At 54.5% G+C, this 16,069-nt stretch overlaps 4 protein-coding genes across 4 annotated transcripts; 2 read left to right on the top strand and 2 right to left on the bottom strand.

Moving 5' to 3' along the window:
• Positions 1–186: 186 nt before the first annotated feature.
• W97_02544 (uncharacterized protein) lies at positions 187–1,562 on the bottom strand (the record flags this gene model as incomplete). Its single annotated transcript, XM_007780444.1, has 2 exons — positions 187–396; positions 456–1,562. The coding sequence occupies 2 exons, from the start codon at positions 1,560–1,562 to the stop codon at positions 187–189; spliced, it is 1,317 nt and encodes a 438-aa protein (XP_007778634.1).
• Positions 1,563–7,749: 6,187 nt separating this feature from the next.
• W97_02545 (uncharacterized protein) lies at positions 7,750–8,690 on the bottom strand (the record flags this gene model as incomplete). Its single annotated transcript, XM_007780445.1, has 2 exons — positions 7,750–8,093; positions 8,150–8,690. The coding sequence occupies 2 exons, from the start codon at positions 8,688–8,690 to the stop codon at positions 7,750–7,752; spliced, it is 885 nt and encodes a 294-aa protein (XP_007778635.1).
• Positions 8,691–11,846: 3,156 nt separating this feature from the next.
• W97_02546 (uncharacterized protein) lies at positions 11,847–13,226 on the top strand (the record flags this gene model as incomplete). Its single annotated transcript, XM_007780446.1, has 3 exons — positions 11,847–12,039; positions 12,101–12,478; positions 12,547–13,226. The coding sequence occupies 3 exons, from the start codon at positions 11,847–11,849 to the stop codon at positions 13,224–13,226; spliced, it is 1,251 nt and encodes a 416-aa protein (XP_007778636.1).
• A 607-nt stretch (positions 13,227–13,833) lies between these two features.
• W97_02547 (uncharacterized protein) lies at positions 13,834–15,838 on the top strand (the record flags this gene model as incomplete). Its single annotated transcript, XM_007780447.1, has 3 exons — positions 13,834–13,891; positions 13,969–14,447; positions 14,528–15,838. The coding sequence occupies 3 exons, from the start codon at positions 13,834–13,836 to the stop codon at positions 15,836–15,838; spliced, it is 1,848 nt and encodes a 615-aa protein (XP_007778637.1).
• Between the last annotated feature and the right edge of the window lie 231 nt (positions 15,839–16,069).

Below are 16,069 nucleotides of genomic sequence, written 5' to 3' on the forward strand. Positions count from 1 at the left end.
GGGGAAGGGGGCCTCTCCAGGCCTACGTACAAACGAGGCGCCCAACGCGCCCCGGCCGGCGAGCAACGCGGAAACATTACGATGAGAAATCGATGGGGGATTGCCATCCCCAGAACACGGCATCACGGTGCCAAAGTAAGACTGTCTCAGGGCGTGGCCTCCCGCCGCACCCATTGTCAAGCGCTCTCAGCGCTTCATGATGGCGCACCACTTCTTCTTGCACGTGGTGTTGCCAAACTGGTAGGTCCCACCGTTCGACTCTATATACTCCGAGACAAGGCGCCAGGCCACCTTCTTCTCGTTGATCTCGGCGTCGTCGCCGCTGTCCTCGCTATCGTCATTAGTCTGACGCTTGCCGTTGCGACAACGGCGGGCGCCCCTTTTCAGCAATTCCAGCTGTCACATTGTCAGAGTCTTTCTTACGGGGATCCATAATACGTGATGAATAGACTCACGTCCTTCGCGGTCCAGATTGGCTTTCTGACGCGCTTCTCCTTGGGCTTCACCAAGTTTCTCAGACGTCCTCTTAATGTTGATTCTGTCTCCGTAAAAGCTCCCTCTGCTTTGATCTGCCTGTAACTTTTCCCTTCGCGCTTCAGCCTCAGTAGGAGGGCGTCCTTCGATGCATGGCGCTCTGCTGCTGCGGCTTTAGCTGTAGCCGGGGGCATGTAGCCCGCTTCCTCTGGACTGTCTTGAGGAGTTTCGAAGCCGAAGGCCGGGGCCGTATCTGGCGACATGCTCATATCGTACGAATCGGGGGATGTGTACTGCTCGGTCCAGGTTGTATCGGATCCGTAGCTGAGGCTGTAATCGTGTGGCTCTGCCATGTACGGGACGGCTGGCAGCAACATGTGCCCCATTGCTGGGTAATCCTGCGGCCACGCCGCGCCCGGCATCGTGTCCATCCTAGTGGGTTGCAAATTCTGCTGTGGGAAAGAGTTCCCTTGCGGCATATACGGCGTAAAAGTCTCGAGACTGCCGGGCTGGGATCCCTGCGCCAAGGAAGGGAATCCGCTCGGCGCGAATTGCGGAAGTGTGCCGAAGTAGGCGGGCGGAATACCCTGGCGTACCATCGCGTGCTCGTATGAGGCAGCTTGCGGAAGGGGCCGCGTGATCTCAAGGGGAACGAACGATCCGGTGTAGGTAGGCTGAGGATGCCACTGAAACTGTCCGGGCAAGAAAGTCTGGTTACTCCAAGCTGGATGGTTGTCGACGGACGCCGAGGCCCAGCTGCGAGGGACGTTCATATCCGAGTTGCTGACTGGCCCGGCGAACGGAGCGGAACTATGGGCGAGATCTTGGTGATAGCTGAAAGTCCCATTGGAACGGAGTCCTGATGCAGCGATCGACGAGCCGTATGGACTGACGGGGATCGTATACAGCGGAACGGCTGGGGCCTCTGGCTGCGCGCTGCCCATGCTGCCATGCGGGACCAGAGGGGATTCGTGGAGGATTGACTCGCCCGCGCTCCTGACATAGAGATCACCAAAACCGTAAGCCTCATCCTGCTCTACGCTGATGACCGGCTGTGCGGCAGGAGAGGCGTAATTATCTGAAATCATCTGACTGGCGAACGGAGCGTTGTAGTCCTTTCTCTCAGTCAACGATCTAACTGAAGCCTGCTGATCTTGGGTGCTAACACTTACGCTAGAAAGAGTGTGTCTCTCCACCTTGATACAGCAGCGGAGCGGTAGGTTAGCCGCGGTGTGCAGTTCCTTATTACTCTGGTACTGTGGACGGAGCTGCTTGCGAAGAGAGAAACGGTCGAATGCTGCTCGCTGATAGACGCGGATGCCCGCCAAGACTTCTTTCTGAGCAACCATGACGCCGATCCTGATGCACTCAAAATATCTCAAGTCTGCCCGAGAGCCGCAACATGAGCAGCTTGTCACAGTGACAATTGGAGTCTTGAGTCGCCAGAGAATCTCAACATGAACAACTTACCATAGGAAGAAGCGGTGTTGAACCGTCCTAAACCAGCCTGGTGTCCGCTGTCAGTGGGATCGTACTTATCGTTCTTCCGAGACTCGCAGCTCGATGCAGTCCAGGATAGCTGCAGCAGAAGCGTGGACGTTCGAAAGGGTGCCCTCTGTGCTATTTGCCCTCAGCAGTCGCCTAAGGCCTATCTCATCTACAGCTTCAACGGCTTGTATGAGCTCGAGGAAGCTCAGTGTGTTTCGCTGGTTGGCAATCCACTGGGTGATTTGCTTGGTAAGATGGCTAAAAGCGTCAAACAATGTTTACCACCCAAAGGCAGAGCTCGACTGGGCACACAGGCCTTGAACACCTTTCTATATGCCTCTTCGTGAGATACTACGCCCTGAAAGTCGTGTCTTGTTCTGCTGGCCGCCCTATCTCTAGTCAGTGATGTATCTTTCTGCGTACTTAAATCACACTATTACCAGAAGTAGCTGTTACCGGCCACGCAGCGCAGAATAGACGAAAGCCGGAGACCTTGGACGTGCTGTACGGACGCAAGCTACTGGACGAAATGGACAGCGACCACCTGGGCTCACGCAAACAAGCCAGCAAAAAGCCTAGCTCGACAGACAAGTAGACCTCCGACACGATTTGTATACAATGGACTACGGACACAAAGACCGCTCGCAAAAACACAGGGATGTCTTGGTGGTAAGAAGGGACGAAGCCGCCCAAGCTGACGCAGGAGTATGTTCAACAGGTCGAAAGGAATGTCTTGCGAAGCCAACGAAGGAACTCTCGAGGAAGATACATTTCTATGGGGAAGAGCCATCTCCCTGTCCACGATACTGAGCGCCGTTTGAGGCCGCGGGTCGGATGTCCTTCCACGCCCGCGCTCATTACTCAGGTTTTGCACTCCGCGTGGCTGGGACAGCGAAACTCTGGGTGAAAGCGGCAGCGGACCGACTGCTACATTGAAGGACCCACGGAGCGTGGCTAGTGAGTGGGCCATGCCGTGGACGATGCTGGCTCTTCTGCTCAACAGACAGCGACCGAACGCTTTAACTAGTCTGACAACAGGGCTCGATTTACTTTCCACGCGATTCATCACAAACACAAACTCGTGATACCGGCTCAGGCACAGGTACCTTGCTATTACCTTGGCGTCGCCCTTCACAGCTTGATACCATTTTCTGGCTAGCTTTTGGAGCAGGCGAATGAGCAAACTACCGACAAACCATCTCAAAGCCCTCTGAATCGACCATGACCACTGCGTTATGATTCGCCCTATCAGCAGGTGTTTGCGGCAAAGGCGCATCGTCTTCGAGCTAAGACGGCTGGCTGCATAACGCACGAGGGATAGCGGCCGTTGATGGCACCCACGTCGTTGCTGCACGAGCCCGGTGACAAGCTCGAACGGTTGGCTGTGCTAGTTTCCCATCTCAGATGACACAGAATGTGAGCTGAGATAACCAACTGACACCGATACCTATAGGCAAAACCTAAGTCATTCATAAGGAGCATTATCTTTCAGGTGGAGTCATACTTCTGCATTGTCAGTTGTACTGGTGGATAACCTGCCGGCATGACGTAGAGTTTGGGCAGCGCAAGATGTATCGCCAACAATGAACAAAGATTCCCACCCTTCTCTCTGGCCCCACACTCGTTGCGGACCGCGGCCCTCAAATCACCATGGCCGCAGACAGCGTTTTCAGGGGAGTGAGACAATCTAGATTTGACAGAAGGAGGGCCATCATAGCCGGGACCCGCCATGGCAGTCACAAGCAACCCCATCCAACATCGAACCGCCAGCTCCCCGAGCTCACCTAATGGCCAGTCGGCCCTACCGTGCGACGTTGCACGAGATCTCCAGGTACCTACTCCATGCACGCTCGGTAACTTACATTCTGCGGCAGTCCGCCTTCGAACCATGGCGCACCTCCAGAATCTTTGCCCAGGTGCATCAGGAACTCGGCATTCTGCGCACGGTCGGCGGATCACCTCACGTTCCTGCCTCAACGGACCAGCGTCGTTGTCTGTGCGTCCCGCGGGAGCGTTTAGCTTCCTGCCGTACAGCCTGTCAGTCGGACGGGTGGGTCCCGGAAATCCCGCTCCGGACTTCGTAGGTTGCGTTTGAGTAGCAGGGATATGAGATGTCGTCGAGGTGATCGGCAGGGCAAGGGGTGGGCTTGTTGTGTTAGCGGGCTCGAGTATCGTGGATCATGTGTTGTGGGCGTTGAGGAAGATACTCGTTATGATATTGACCCTGCAGAGCGTGCCGTGGAACTCAATCTGCTGTAGAGTGTTGCTGGCTCCTCCTCTCGATGGCTTGACTAATCAGTATCTTCTTTTTCAGGATCAGCTTCTTCCGCGCTAATCCACCAGATACGGCGGGAGGATCCCCGGGCGCCCTCCGATTTCGAGGGCTGAAACCATCACTACGAGCTCACCGGAACCTTCCGTCCGAGTGTTGACCTGCTTTCACGGTACGGGAACAATGCAGGCCCAGGGATCAAACCCTCTTTTGTGGCTGCAATACCTCTGTACCTTCCTCACAAGTTTTCTTCGTCACGAACCTCCAAGTCCTCCGCGTGCCCTGCCTCGGATATGACATCGGACCGAGAAAACAGACTTGATTGCCACGACGCCATGACGGTAGGCTAGACACCACGCGACGGACCGACGTCTTTACGAGACATAAGTCTTCGTTATTTTGCTGCGCAGCCATTGGAAGAGTTTCGTACAGCTGGATCACCGTCGGACTTGTACAATACACATGAACAGTAGATGGAACAGTGGCTTATCTATATGTGAATGCTGTAATAGACGAACAAAGAAAAACCTATCTGAAATTCATTTTTACGCCTGTGACAAGCGCGCAAACCGCATCTCACGCCAGGACCTCTCAAGGATACTTATCTGTAGAAGCGCTGCTTACTAACTGCCCTCAGCGCAGCGCTGTCCATCCCTACTTCTGGCAGTATTTATCATATAACCGTGCTCCGCACACGGCAGCGGGAATGAAGCGCTTCTCAAATGTTGCTCCGATGACCGCCGTTATACTTGCCTGCGGAGACATAGCAGTATCATCGCACAGCAATGATCAGCAGCATCACTTACCTAGATATTTTGCAAGCTGATGCCCGGCAGTAAGCGTGAGCCAGACCTGGGCAAGCCGCACAGTGTGGGCTCTTCATCGTCGCTCTGCAACTGAACACTGGTTCTTGCGCTTTCCATGTTAGCCATTCCATTAGCCCTCCATCTCACTCCCATGTGGTACTGGGAGTCTCTCGCTTCCTGGCTCGCAAGTGTGTTGAAAGCCTCTGCAACGGCTTGTGGGAATTCCTCGATCGCATCGCCTATGATTGTGTGAGGGTAATCTTCATCCGACTGATTCGTGAAACACACTTCGGACATTTCACTCGCTGCCTGGTGATACTCCCTTAGTCGTCGGACAACTTCATCTACCACTCAAGTCCTACACGGCTCCTCGGTGGCTAGCTTTCCGTGCTACAAGATCAATAGCGGTCCCAATGTACAGTGCGGCAGGATGGGATAGCTCGTCTTCGAAGTCGTAGTATACAATCGCGTCCATCGGTCTAGATTGCCGTATGAATTGACTAGACTTCCGGCATTGCGAAACCGCAGACTAGTGAAGTCGTCCCGGTTGAGGAGATATCCAATAATCCAGCAGTTTCAACACCATTGTTGGTTCGTCTAGGGGCACCGGTGATGGAGTCTTCTCTCTTGACCTCGTGAACGAACCGTTGCGGAACAAGGCGATAGGGGTAACCGGTAGAGTTGCGCGCCTTCGAGAAGTCAAAAGTGACCCGAGGAGGTCTTGCCTAGCTCTCCTATGCGGCCTGAGCCCGTGTTGCTCCATACCGTGTACGCCCACAGCGACACGCCCGAGTCCATCCAGCGAAACGGACTCGAGCTATTCTCCCTTGAGAAAGGCAGTTCGAGAGAGCGCGCTGTCCGCCGGGCATCACATAGACCCCAAGGAAAGACGTAGCCTTTTCTCCCCCACGTCGCCGGTCGTGGGCCGTAACTATTGCGCGTGTTGATGTTGTACGATCGTCGGAACCTGTTAACGTGATATGGCCGCACGCCGTGTGTCGGGCTTGTCGACTCAAATGACTGAAGGCGCCTAGCCAGTATACGGCCCTCATTCGTACCTCGGGAAACTATATCAGCCGTCATGCATAATCACTACTCCTACGGTCGATCACCAGGCAGTAATCGCCGAACCACGGCGTCCGCTTTGTTGAGCCGGCTTCAGACGGGAGAGGCAGGAGAGGTGCGGTAGAGCTGTCGACACCACCTTCACCCGCTACGCTAGCCTTGCTCACGAGGTCTGTAAGGAGTGGGTTCTTTTTCTCCTGTTTCATATCGTTTAGGATCTTAATAAGTGGTGGTATCTTTGGACTGGATGCAGTGATTTGGTCGATATTCGTGCGAACGATAGAGCTTTGTCCTTCTATAGCTAGCCATGTTTTTATCTCGGGTAAACCCTAGCTGTTGGGGAAGGGGTCGTCTAGGGAGCTGCGCATCCGCCCCAGCTCTGGAAAGGAATAGATTAGCCGTGCTATCCACTGGTCAACTTTCATCACGCTTGCCATAGTCGGTTGTACTCCTTTCGCTCCCGCCTTTGTCCACGCTGCAAGGCATCCTGGTACTTCTCTCGTAATGCTCGCTTCACCTCCGCGACGTACTGGTTAAGGTAGTCTTTTGCTGTACCAGTCGGTTCGCATGGAATATGTTGTCTGTCGAGGACGGGCAGCTTGATCAGTGGCTCCTTATTGATACCCACCGAATCGGTGGTCCGATAGATCATAAGGTGGGCTAGTATGCCTCTCCATTACCCTACTACGTCCGTGATCTATCGTAACCTTTCGTGGGGTTCCATATCCCTTGCCTTGTAGAGTTGATCGAAGCTGCGCTGGATGCTAGTGAAGTTGGTCGTCGAGCATGTTTTTCGTGCCTCTACTAAGTCCGGCTCGTTGGGTAGCGGGAGGGGGAGAGGGTTTTCGCACTGGTTCACCCACGGCGGTCATGATATCCGAGATGTGCATACGCTTCTGTACCGAGGTAAGCTCCGCGGCTCTGTCGGCGGACACAATAAGGGCGGCCTCCTCAATGGCGTTAATTTTGCGCTTCTCGCCGACAACGGACGCAGGAGAACCGGGTTTCCCTTCTTCGGCATCAAGATTGAGGGAGTTAGGTACATGTTGTGGTTTCTTGATGTTACGGGCGGTAGTCGTAGTATTCTCTGCAATGCTTCTTTCGAGCGATCCGCCTTCCTAGGGGTCAACCCTAGCCTGACCGCGGCACGCATTGCTCTCACGTAGTAATTGAAGTTTTATATCCGCCGCTTCTGCATAATCTTCCTCCTCTCAATTGTGGTGCCTTCTGGAGGCTGGAGGAGAGCAACCCAAACCCCGCAAACGAAACCTAAGCAATCCTTAGCCGAAAGGAAAGGAGAGTAAAGACCCAGAAGAAGAGGCCGTGATGTCCGAAACGAAGAGATTGTGAAGTCCGAAGTAGAACTGCTTGCGGGACCAAGCACATCCTTCCTCTACGGGTGGGACCGAGGATCCGCGAGCCTGGATGATAAATTTCCTCCAATGTCCTGCACGCGTCCCTGGCTTCACGGATACCGCCTTCCGCCTCAAGGTGGCGGATAAGCGCCGAATGCCGAGTTTCACACTTCCAACTTTACAGTCGCGTATGTTTGCCTGGCGGTTCTCGAACTCGATGGTGGAAGCAAGTTGTTTGTACGGATACAAGCCCTTATGGGGGTGATTTGCCAGACAGCTCTGGGGTGTACTATGAGGCATAGTCATGGATAACCATACCCAGTGCGGATGGACGCTGGACTTGGCTGGATATTCGCACAATCAATTCAACAGGGGCGATTGGATTGACGTCCTTAAAAGCATGGCGATTCAGAACCATCTGATCAAAGTATCCGTCCTCGACACCGTTCTTCTCGATCTCCAAGTCCATGAGTTTGTAGGCTAAATCTTCTCGTGTGCCCTGTAGGGTATCGTAGGCTTGCTTCCCGGAATTCGCTTCATCGTATCTATCCCTCGTGTAGTAAAATCCGGCCAGCAGCGGTCCCTTGTGGAGATAGGATATAAGGCTGACGAGCTCCCCCGAATCCGGTAATGCTAACATCGGATCAAGTGTCACAAAGTCGGCCAGCATAGCCGCGTAAGCCGTGTACGTCCATCGTATGTTCTTGGCCCATGTATCAAGGAGCTTCCAATCGCGATACCCGAATTCGGCATTGAGTATGCACTTGAAATATCCGTCTGGAGCTCCGCCCGGCGGAGGGCTAGTTGGTCCGCGAGGCCTGGGTCGACGTCGCGGAGGAACGTTTCTAGTTCCTCGCTTCGCTGTTGTAGATACTTCGTCACCCATTCGTCCAGCACGTTCATTAGGGGCGAGTCGTTGCGTAGGATCTTCGCTCCATGTAACGTGAAATTGCGTATGACCGTGTTGAAGTCTTCCTCCCCGAGTGTGCGAATGATCGGGGTGGTCGTCTCTGCACTTCTGCATTTTATGCGCCTGCATTTGTCACTACTGCTGCTGCTCTCGCTCTTACTCTTACGGGGGCGCGGGCGTGAGTGGGGCGAATTGCTGTTGTTGTTGCTGCTGCCGTGCTGCTGTGCGAATATCAATGAGGCCTCAAGTCTTGTTCCTACAGGTATCGGTAGACTCTTCGAGCCGTGGCCGCTTGGCGGTACAGTCTCGGCCCTTGCCATCATCGTGCTTCCTTTTTATAGTTAATAACGGCGCGCTGCTGGTTTGTTCGTACTTTTCGTTGATAGCTCCAACATCGATGGCTTTCACTATGGCATCCGCTCGACGCCCTCAGGCTTCCGACGACTTGGGCGTGATTTTTCGAACTCCCTGTCATAGCCTATTCAATTTGCTGATACGTTCCTCCAAAGTCGAGTAAGATTTCCGGTAATCCAGTCTTGGCGAGTTGCTGTCTGAGATCATATTCTTGCTCTTTCTGGAGTCTAGCTTCTCCTTTATGTGCCTTCTGGTCTTCTTTGCTCCTGGACTGGCCGAGTGCTATGCGATCCTCAATGCTCCGATTCTTGTATTCCTTCGTAGGCATATAGCCTTCTGGTGTACCCGACATTCCTTTTAATGATTGATAGTGCCGCATGCGGCGTGTCGGGGAACATCAAGCCCCTCTTATAAGAGCAGCCATTGGAAAGCCGAATGTTACCTGTTCTTGGGTAATTTGCTTCTAATAACAAAGTGTGTAGGGAGTGCGTAACCTAACACATGAACGACAACAGATCATATCGAGTACATGAGAGAAGGGCCATGAACAGCTTCACAATCGACGGGGTCACCGAGCATCTGGGGGACGATTCGACCTCTCCCTCTACCTCTTCCTGGCCAAGTAATCTGTTGAGTAGCCGTTCTATGGTCCCTTCCTCGTTGAGCAGTTGACGGCGCGGGTATCCGAATAGTAGGATTTGGATCTGTTGCTTGGCGAGATTGATGAGCAGTTTGTTGTTGAGCAGTGGCAGGCGCTCGCGTTCCATTTTGCGATCGTCATCGTCCGCTCGCGCCTCAGACCAGTCGTCGGCGTTACGAAGGGCTGTGTAGAGCAGTGTGAGTGAGAGATCTACAAATCTAGCGGGTGCAACTTGCATCTGAGTCCAGCCATATGTCACATGGCTCGACGACCAACAAGATGTTCGTTGCTCCTGCGAAGATATGTTCGATATCTTCCATCATGGTTTACGGTTGCGGGGGAGCTGCGATGAAGGTCCAAGCCCTCGCTCCGAACGCGCATCACTTTTCGCTGTGTGAGTGAGTAGATGCGTAAGTGAATGTGTGAATGAGTGACCTCGATGGGTGGGTGACTTTGGCTTCCGTAGAAGATCATCAGAGTCGGGTTCTGCCGTCTCGCGCTGGTTACCGGTGTATTGCTACGTTATCTGGATAAGCAGGCTGTCTCCAGCTCTTATCTGCCACTTCCCTGCTCTCCAAGCACCACCGCTTTGTCGATGGCTACGGCCTGCTATCTGGTTAGAAATGGACGGCCGATCTTGTGCTTTCATGAACCCGCTGATGTCTCTCCTTGATGGTACCAAGTAGTAGAGCGAAGTTTAGCTCTTTGTACTAGCAGGAACCTCGAGATCATCAAGGTGATCTATGCGGGGCCTGTGGTGGCCACGCTTGCTGTCCGCTGGGGTAGGTGGCGGTTTGATGGCTTTGGTAATGGCCATATGGCGTCATCATCGAGACATGGTAAGGGGCGCCCGGATCAGGGCTTGGTTGTACTGCGTTGCGGGATCCTCGTAGCCTGGGCCGGGGGCTGGACGCTCCTTGACATGTAGACGCTCTGCTGCTGGGGTAACGATGGGCGAACGCTCGACCGTTCTCACTGGCTAAGCAGGCTGTGTTTTCTCTGCCAGCGGCACCCGTTCCTGCGTACGCATGGGCGAGACAAAGGTAGGTTGGTTCGTGTAAGAACCCTGTCGAAGGCTGCGTGGATCGCCTTGCGGTTCTTCATCCCCGCAGGAACTTGCCAGATGTTGACGAAGAATAGACAGCTGCACTAAGTGGCACGCCTATTACTCAGGATTGATAGCCGTAATGGATCCGCGATAACAAGGTCATGCTCAAGCCATGAACGGCATCATATTTGCTGACCAAAAGAGCGCGCAAGTCGTAGTGGCCGCGGCACTCTTACTGGAGCTGTACTACTGCCCGGCGATACAAGGTATAATGACTCTGGTAGGGGGTGAGAATGAATGTCTGGCTGATGTGAGATAGTATAAAAGTTTGTTGCCTTTGTGTTCTGCATGTTGTTACTGTGTTATCTGACTGAGAGTGTTTCGTGTTACAGGGTCCGCCAGTATTCAACATTTCTTGCCTGTGTTGGTAACTCAGTAAGTGATTCGACTGAACATAGAGCAGGGAGGGTTAGAGGAGCAGATAGTGTGCAGGTTGTCGTTTGGCTGTGTGTCGTTATGGTCTTGTGGCCCTATTACAATCTGCTGAGTGAGAGCCCGGCGGCGGTGAAAAGATCATAGCGTGGGACATGAGCGTAGAGACAGGGGTAGATAAGGGACTTCTTCGTGAGAGACTAGGGAAATAGATAAGCTCGATAAGGGGAGAACTAGGTCACATGGACAGAAAGATGTTTCTGGGTGATGACGATTGTCCAGCGTACTGTTGCAGTTCCATTGTGCTTGATAGTCCATGCTCTTGAAGTACTCCACACAAACTCTTACACCCTACGTTATCTAGATATAATTTCGACTGGTGATGAAGAAGTCTGGTACCTATGTATACATGATACTGCTGCAGTCGTCAGGATGGACTTCAATACGGGTTTGAACTGCCCGTGATCCTGGCCGATACGATGCCTGACGGGCAATTGATTCGGGTAGCACGAAGGACCAGCGCCTCGATCTCTAAGCAGCACGGCACTGGAATTCCTCATTTGTATGTACTTTGACGAAGCTTGAGGGTCTCCGGGGGAGTGACGCCTTGTGATGCCTTGCCGTGCCTGACGCAAGCAGCGGCATGTGCAGGTGGCTTGCGCGCTTCCCGTCTTCGATGCATTTTCCTGACGCACCAAACGCGCGCCAAACAGACAGCTGTCCTTTGTCTAAGGCGCCCCTTTGCTCTCCATGATACTCCGGAGCAGCAATGGCGCGCATGTTCCACCGCTGCTGCGTGTCCTGCCCTCCTCCTCAGCCCGCCTGGCTGGACTCAGCTCAGCCCAGAACCGCCCACCGAGACACTCCCTACTCGTTCGCTGCCAGCAGCACCGCATACTGCTGACGGCCTCGAACACCGCCTCTCCCCTTCAGTCACTTTCGAGACCTCTGAACTGGTCCTCTCTCGCTTACTGCAAACGAACCTTCGCTCCCTCAATCGCCATGACTTCGACGACGACGACACAGACCCAAACTCGCGGCCATGCCGGTCACCACCACCACCATCATGACAACACATACCTCACCTCTACCGACAAGACGGACCCTGGCGTCCGAATCACTAGAATCGGGCTCTATGTCAATTTAGGCATGGCGGTAGGCAAGGGCGTGGGCGGCTACGTCTTCAACAGCCAGGGTATACTTGTCTCCTTCCTATCGGAGAAGGGGAACAAGAGCTGACCCGGGAATCGGTGTAGCACTCACGGCGGACGCCATCCATTCACTCACCGACCTCGTCTCGGACATCATGACCCTCGCGACCGTCTCCTGGTCCATCAAAACTCCGACTGCACGCTTCCCCTCCGGCTACGGCAAGGTCGAATCGCTAGGCTCCTTGGGCGTTAGCGGGCTGTTGCTGACTGGGGGCTTTCTCATGGGCTATACGGCGCTCGTTGCGATATGCCAGCAATTCTTCCCAGAGTTTGCGGAAGTGATGCATAATTTGGGCTTGTTCGGACACGACCACCACGGGCACAGTCACGGGCCGGGGAGTTACCTTGACAAGGGGCCGAACATCAATGCGGCGTGGTTGGCGGGCGGGAGCATCATTATCAAGGAGTGGTTGTATAGAGCTAGTGAGTTCCTCGCAAACCAAGCCGCAAATGACAATGTACCGCGCAAGCGCTGACGCTTAGTGGTACAGCCAACAAAATCGCGAAGGAGAAGAAATCGTCTGTCCTAGCCTCAAACGCGTATCATCATCGCGTCGACTCGCTGACCGCTTTCGTCGCGCTCCTCATGATCGGCGGCTCGAATTTGCTCTCAAACGCTCAATGGCTCGACCCGGTGGGCGGCCTCATAATATCTCTGATGGTCGTGCAAGCCGGATGGTCCAACACGAAGACCTCATTGCTTGAGCTAGCAGACGTAGGCGTCGATGATGAAATGCGAGGCAACGTGCGAAGAGCTACCACAAAAGCGCTTGGTGAGCTTCCCTCGGCGCAAGATATACTGGTGCGGAGTGTGCAAGGTGTCAAGTCTGGGCAAAATTTCCTCATGGATATAGAACTGGGCGTCCCATCATCCTGGGATATGGATAGAATGCGCAAAGTGGAAGACCTGGTGCGGGCAAGAGTCGGGGCGAAGGTTAGGGGAGTCAAGAGAGTGAGAGTGCGCTTTGTGCCGGCGGAGATGGGAGAACCGGATTTCTTGGACGAGTTCATCGCTCCTGCTGGCAGTGCGAGGGCGAGTCCGGAGCCGGAGGATCACGAGCACGACCATGACCACGACCATGACAATGGGAATGGGCACTCGCATGAGCACCCCAGCAGTTATCAGCACGGTCATACACCTACAAGTGACGGTATCAATAAGAGAAGGTAACCGTGTTCTGGACCACTCTCAAGCGTCGCACTGCTTTTCTTTCGCCGTTGCGACCATGCGAAGACCTGGCTTAGACACTAAAGCATGAGGGTTATAGAAACGCGGATAGATGATTTGGGCTTGCATGGGATTCGGCGTCACGGTAGGCTTCGGTAGAGAAGCTGGAGCTGATCCATTCGAGTCGGGTGCAGAAACGGCTCTGAGATAGGAACGTGAATATAGACAATCGTCTGTGCGGTTCTGCATACTTTACACGCCCTGGCCGAGTGTTCCAATCCTACTCAAGTCCATTCTCAGCCCTTCTATTTCTCCAAACTTTACAGCTTCATCCTCGTTCGCGGCAGCTCGGGCTTGCAACTGCGGGTTGACACCATGCCCGCTCGGCCAAGACCAGCCTTCCCCGCAAACCACCAACGCCCGGCTAAAATGGAGGTGGCCGCATTTTAGCTGCACAGATGCGGCCACGTACATTTAGCCGGGCCTGCACCAAAACCTCAACGGAAGCCATCTAAATCAAATTACTCAAACGCGTGCTCGCAAATACTTCTAATTCTCAAGTCCTTGTTTCTTATTTCTTCCAACTCCTGTTTTCACAAACCCCTCCATGATGGATGCTCAATCACCCTTATACATGGGCTTCGATTTGAGCACTCAGCAATGTAAATGTACATCTTCCTGCTGCATGGGCAATTTTAATGCCCCCGACTTTTATTTTCTGCGATTTGAGGCTGATGACAGCCAGGTATCGTTGTCCAGTCTAACCTAAAGCTCGTTTACGAAGCCAAAGTAGACTTTGATGCCGACCTCTCTAAGTATGGCATCGAAAAAGGCGTACTTCAGAACCAAGCGGAAGGGGAGATATTCGCGCCTGTGGCCATGTGGCTTGAGGCCATTGACCTTGTGCTGCAGCGTCTCAAGGAGGATGGCCTTGACTTCTCGCGTGTCAAGGGTATTTCAGGGGCGGGCATGCAACATGGTACAGTTTTCTGGAGTCAAGATGCCGAGGACTTATTAGGCGCGTTAGATGGGGGTCAGAGCCTACTGGAGCAGCTGGAGGGGAGCGGGACGGAGAAGAAGGCGGGAGAGGGCAGAGGAGCTTTCAGCCATCCGTTCAGTCCAAATTGGCAGGATGCTAGTACGCAGGCGCAGTGTGATGAGTTTGACAAATGCTTGGGTTCGCCGGAGAAGCTGGCGGAGGTTACGGGGAGCAAGGCACACCATGTAAGCGTTTGATATCGAGCTTTACGCTCCCAGTCTTCCCCGCTAAGTTGGGGAGATTACTGACAACGCACGAATGGCAGCGGTTTAGCGGCCCTCAGATCCTCCGCTTCCGGCAGAAGTATCCAGAGTCGTATAAGAGGACCACTCGTATCTCCCTTGTTTCCGCTTTCCTGGCGTCGCTCTTCCTCGGCCGCGTCGCACCCATCGACATCGGCGACGTCTGCGGCATGAACCTCTGGAACATCAAAGCCGGCGCCTGGGACGACTCTCTCCTTTCCCTCGCCGCGGGCTCTGACGGCGTGGATGATCTCAAGAAGAAACTCGGCGACGTGCCCGAAGACGGCGGCGCAGTCTTCGGCACCATCAGCCAGTACTACGTCTCCCGCTATAATTTCCCCCCGGACTGCGCTATCATCCCCTTCACAGGCGACAACCCCTCGACGATCCTCGCGCTCCCCCTCCGTGAAAGCGACGCCATCGTAAGCCTGGGCACCAGCACGACTTTCCTAATGAGCACACCCCGCTATAAGCCGGACCCGGCGTACCACTTCATGAACCACCCGACGACGCGTGGGCTGTATATGTTCATGCTGTGCTACAAGAACGGCGGCCTGGCGCGCGAGCGTATCAGAAACGCGCTCAACTCCGAAAAGCCAGACGGGCAGGAAGAAAACAGCTGGACCGCCTTCAACAACGCCGCGACCTCGACGCCCCCGCTCGGCCGGACGTCACCAGACGACCCAATGCGCCTCGGTCTCTTCTTCCCGCGCCCAGAAATCGTACCAAACGTGCGCGCCGGAACGTGGCGATTTCTATTCCGCCCCTCCTCCGTCGACCTCTCGCCCGTCGAGCCCAACGACCCAGCTTGGCCCGCCCCCTCCGCCGACGCCCGCGCAATCATCGAGTCGCAGCTCCTGTCTCTGCGCCTGCGGAGCCAGGGCCTCGTGTCCGCACAGCAGGGTGCCGACGGAAAAGAACTGCCGCCGCAGCCGCGCCGTGTCTACCTCGTCGGCGGGGGGAGTGCCAATCCAGCGATCGCGGATCTGGCGGGGCAGGTTCTGGGCGGCGCGGAGGGGATCTACCGGCTTGATATTGGGGGGAACGCGTGTGCGTTGGGGGCGGCGCATAAGGCTGCTTGGGGAGTGGAGAGGGGCGAGGGGGAGGGGTTTGAGAAGTTTGTGGGCGGGAGGTGGGATGAGGAGGCTTTCGTGAAGAAGGTTGCGGAGGGGTATAGGGAGGGGGTTTGGGAGGGGTATGGGGAGGCGCTGAAGGGGTTTGGGGAGATGGAGAGGACGGTGTTGGAGGAGAAGGGGAGGGATTTAGGTGCTGAGGAGGATCCGGGGTCTAGTTTGACGAGGGAGAGGGATCCCGAGAGGGGTGAGAGGGATTGAGGTTGTGTGGGAGGTTTGGATGGGGTTTCGTCACGTGACTAGAATGAGACGGGGCAATCAAAGGAGCGTTGATGAAGTGATATTGACAAAACTATGGAAAGAAGAGCTCTGGGTTGCTGCAAAACGCCAACAAGACCATGCCATCCAACACTCAACTCCATGTCTGGGTATTATGCAAAACACCGCCGCTAATGCGAGAACAATAATAAGAACAGGAATAGCGAACGAATG

Source organism: Coniosporium apollinis, assembly GCF_000281105.1.
Source record: "Coniosporium apollinis CBS 100218 chromosome Unknown supercont1.9, whole genome shotgun sequence".
Taxonomy (NCBI): Eukaryota; Fungi; Ascomycota; class Dothideomycetes; genus Coniosporium; species Coniosporium apollinis.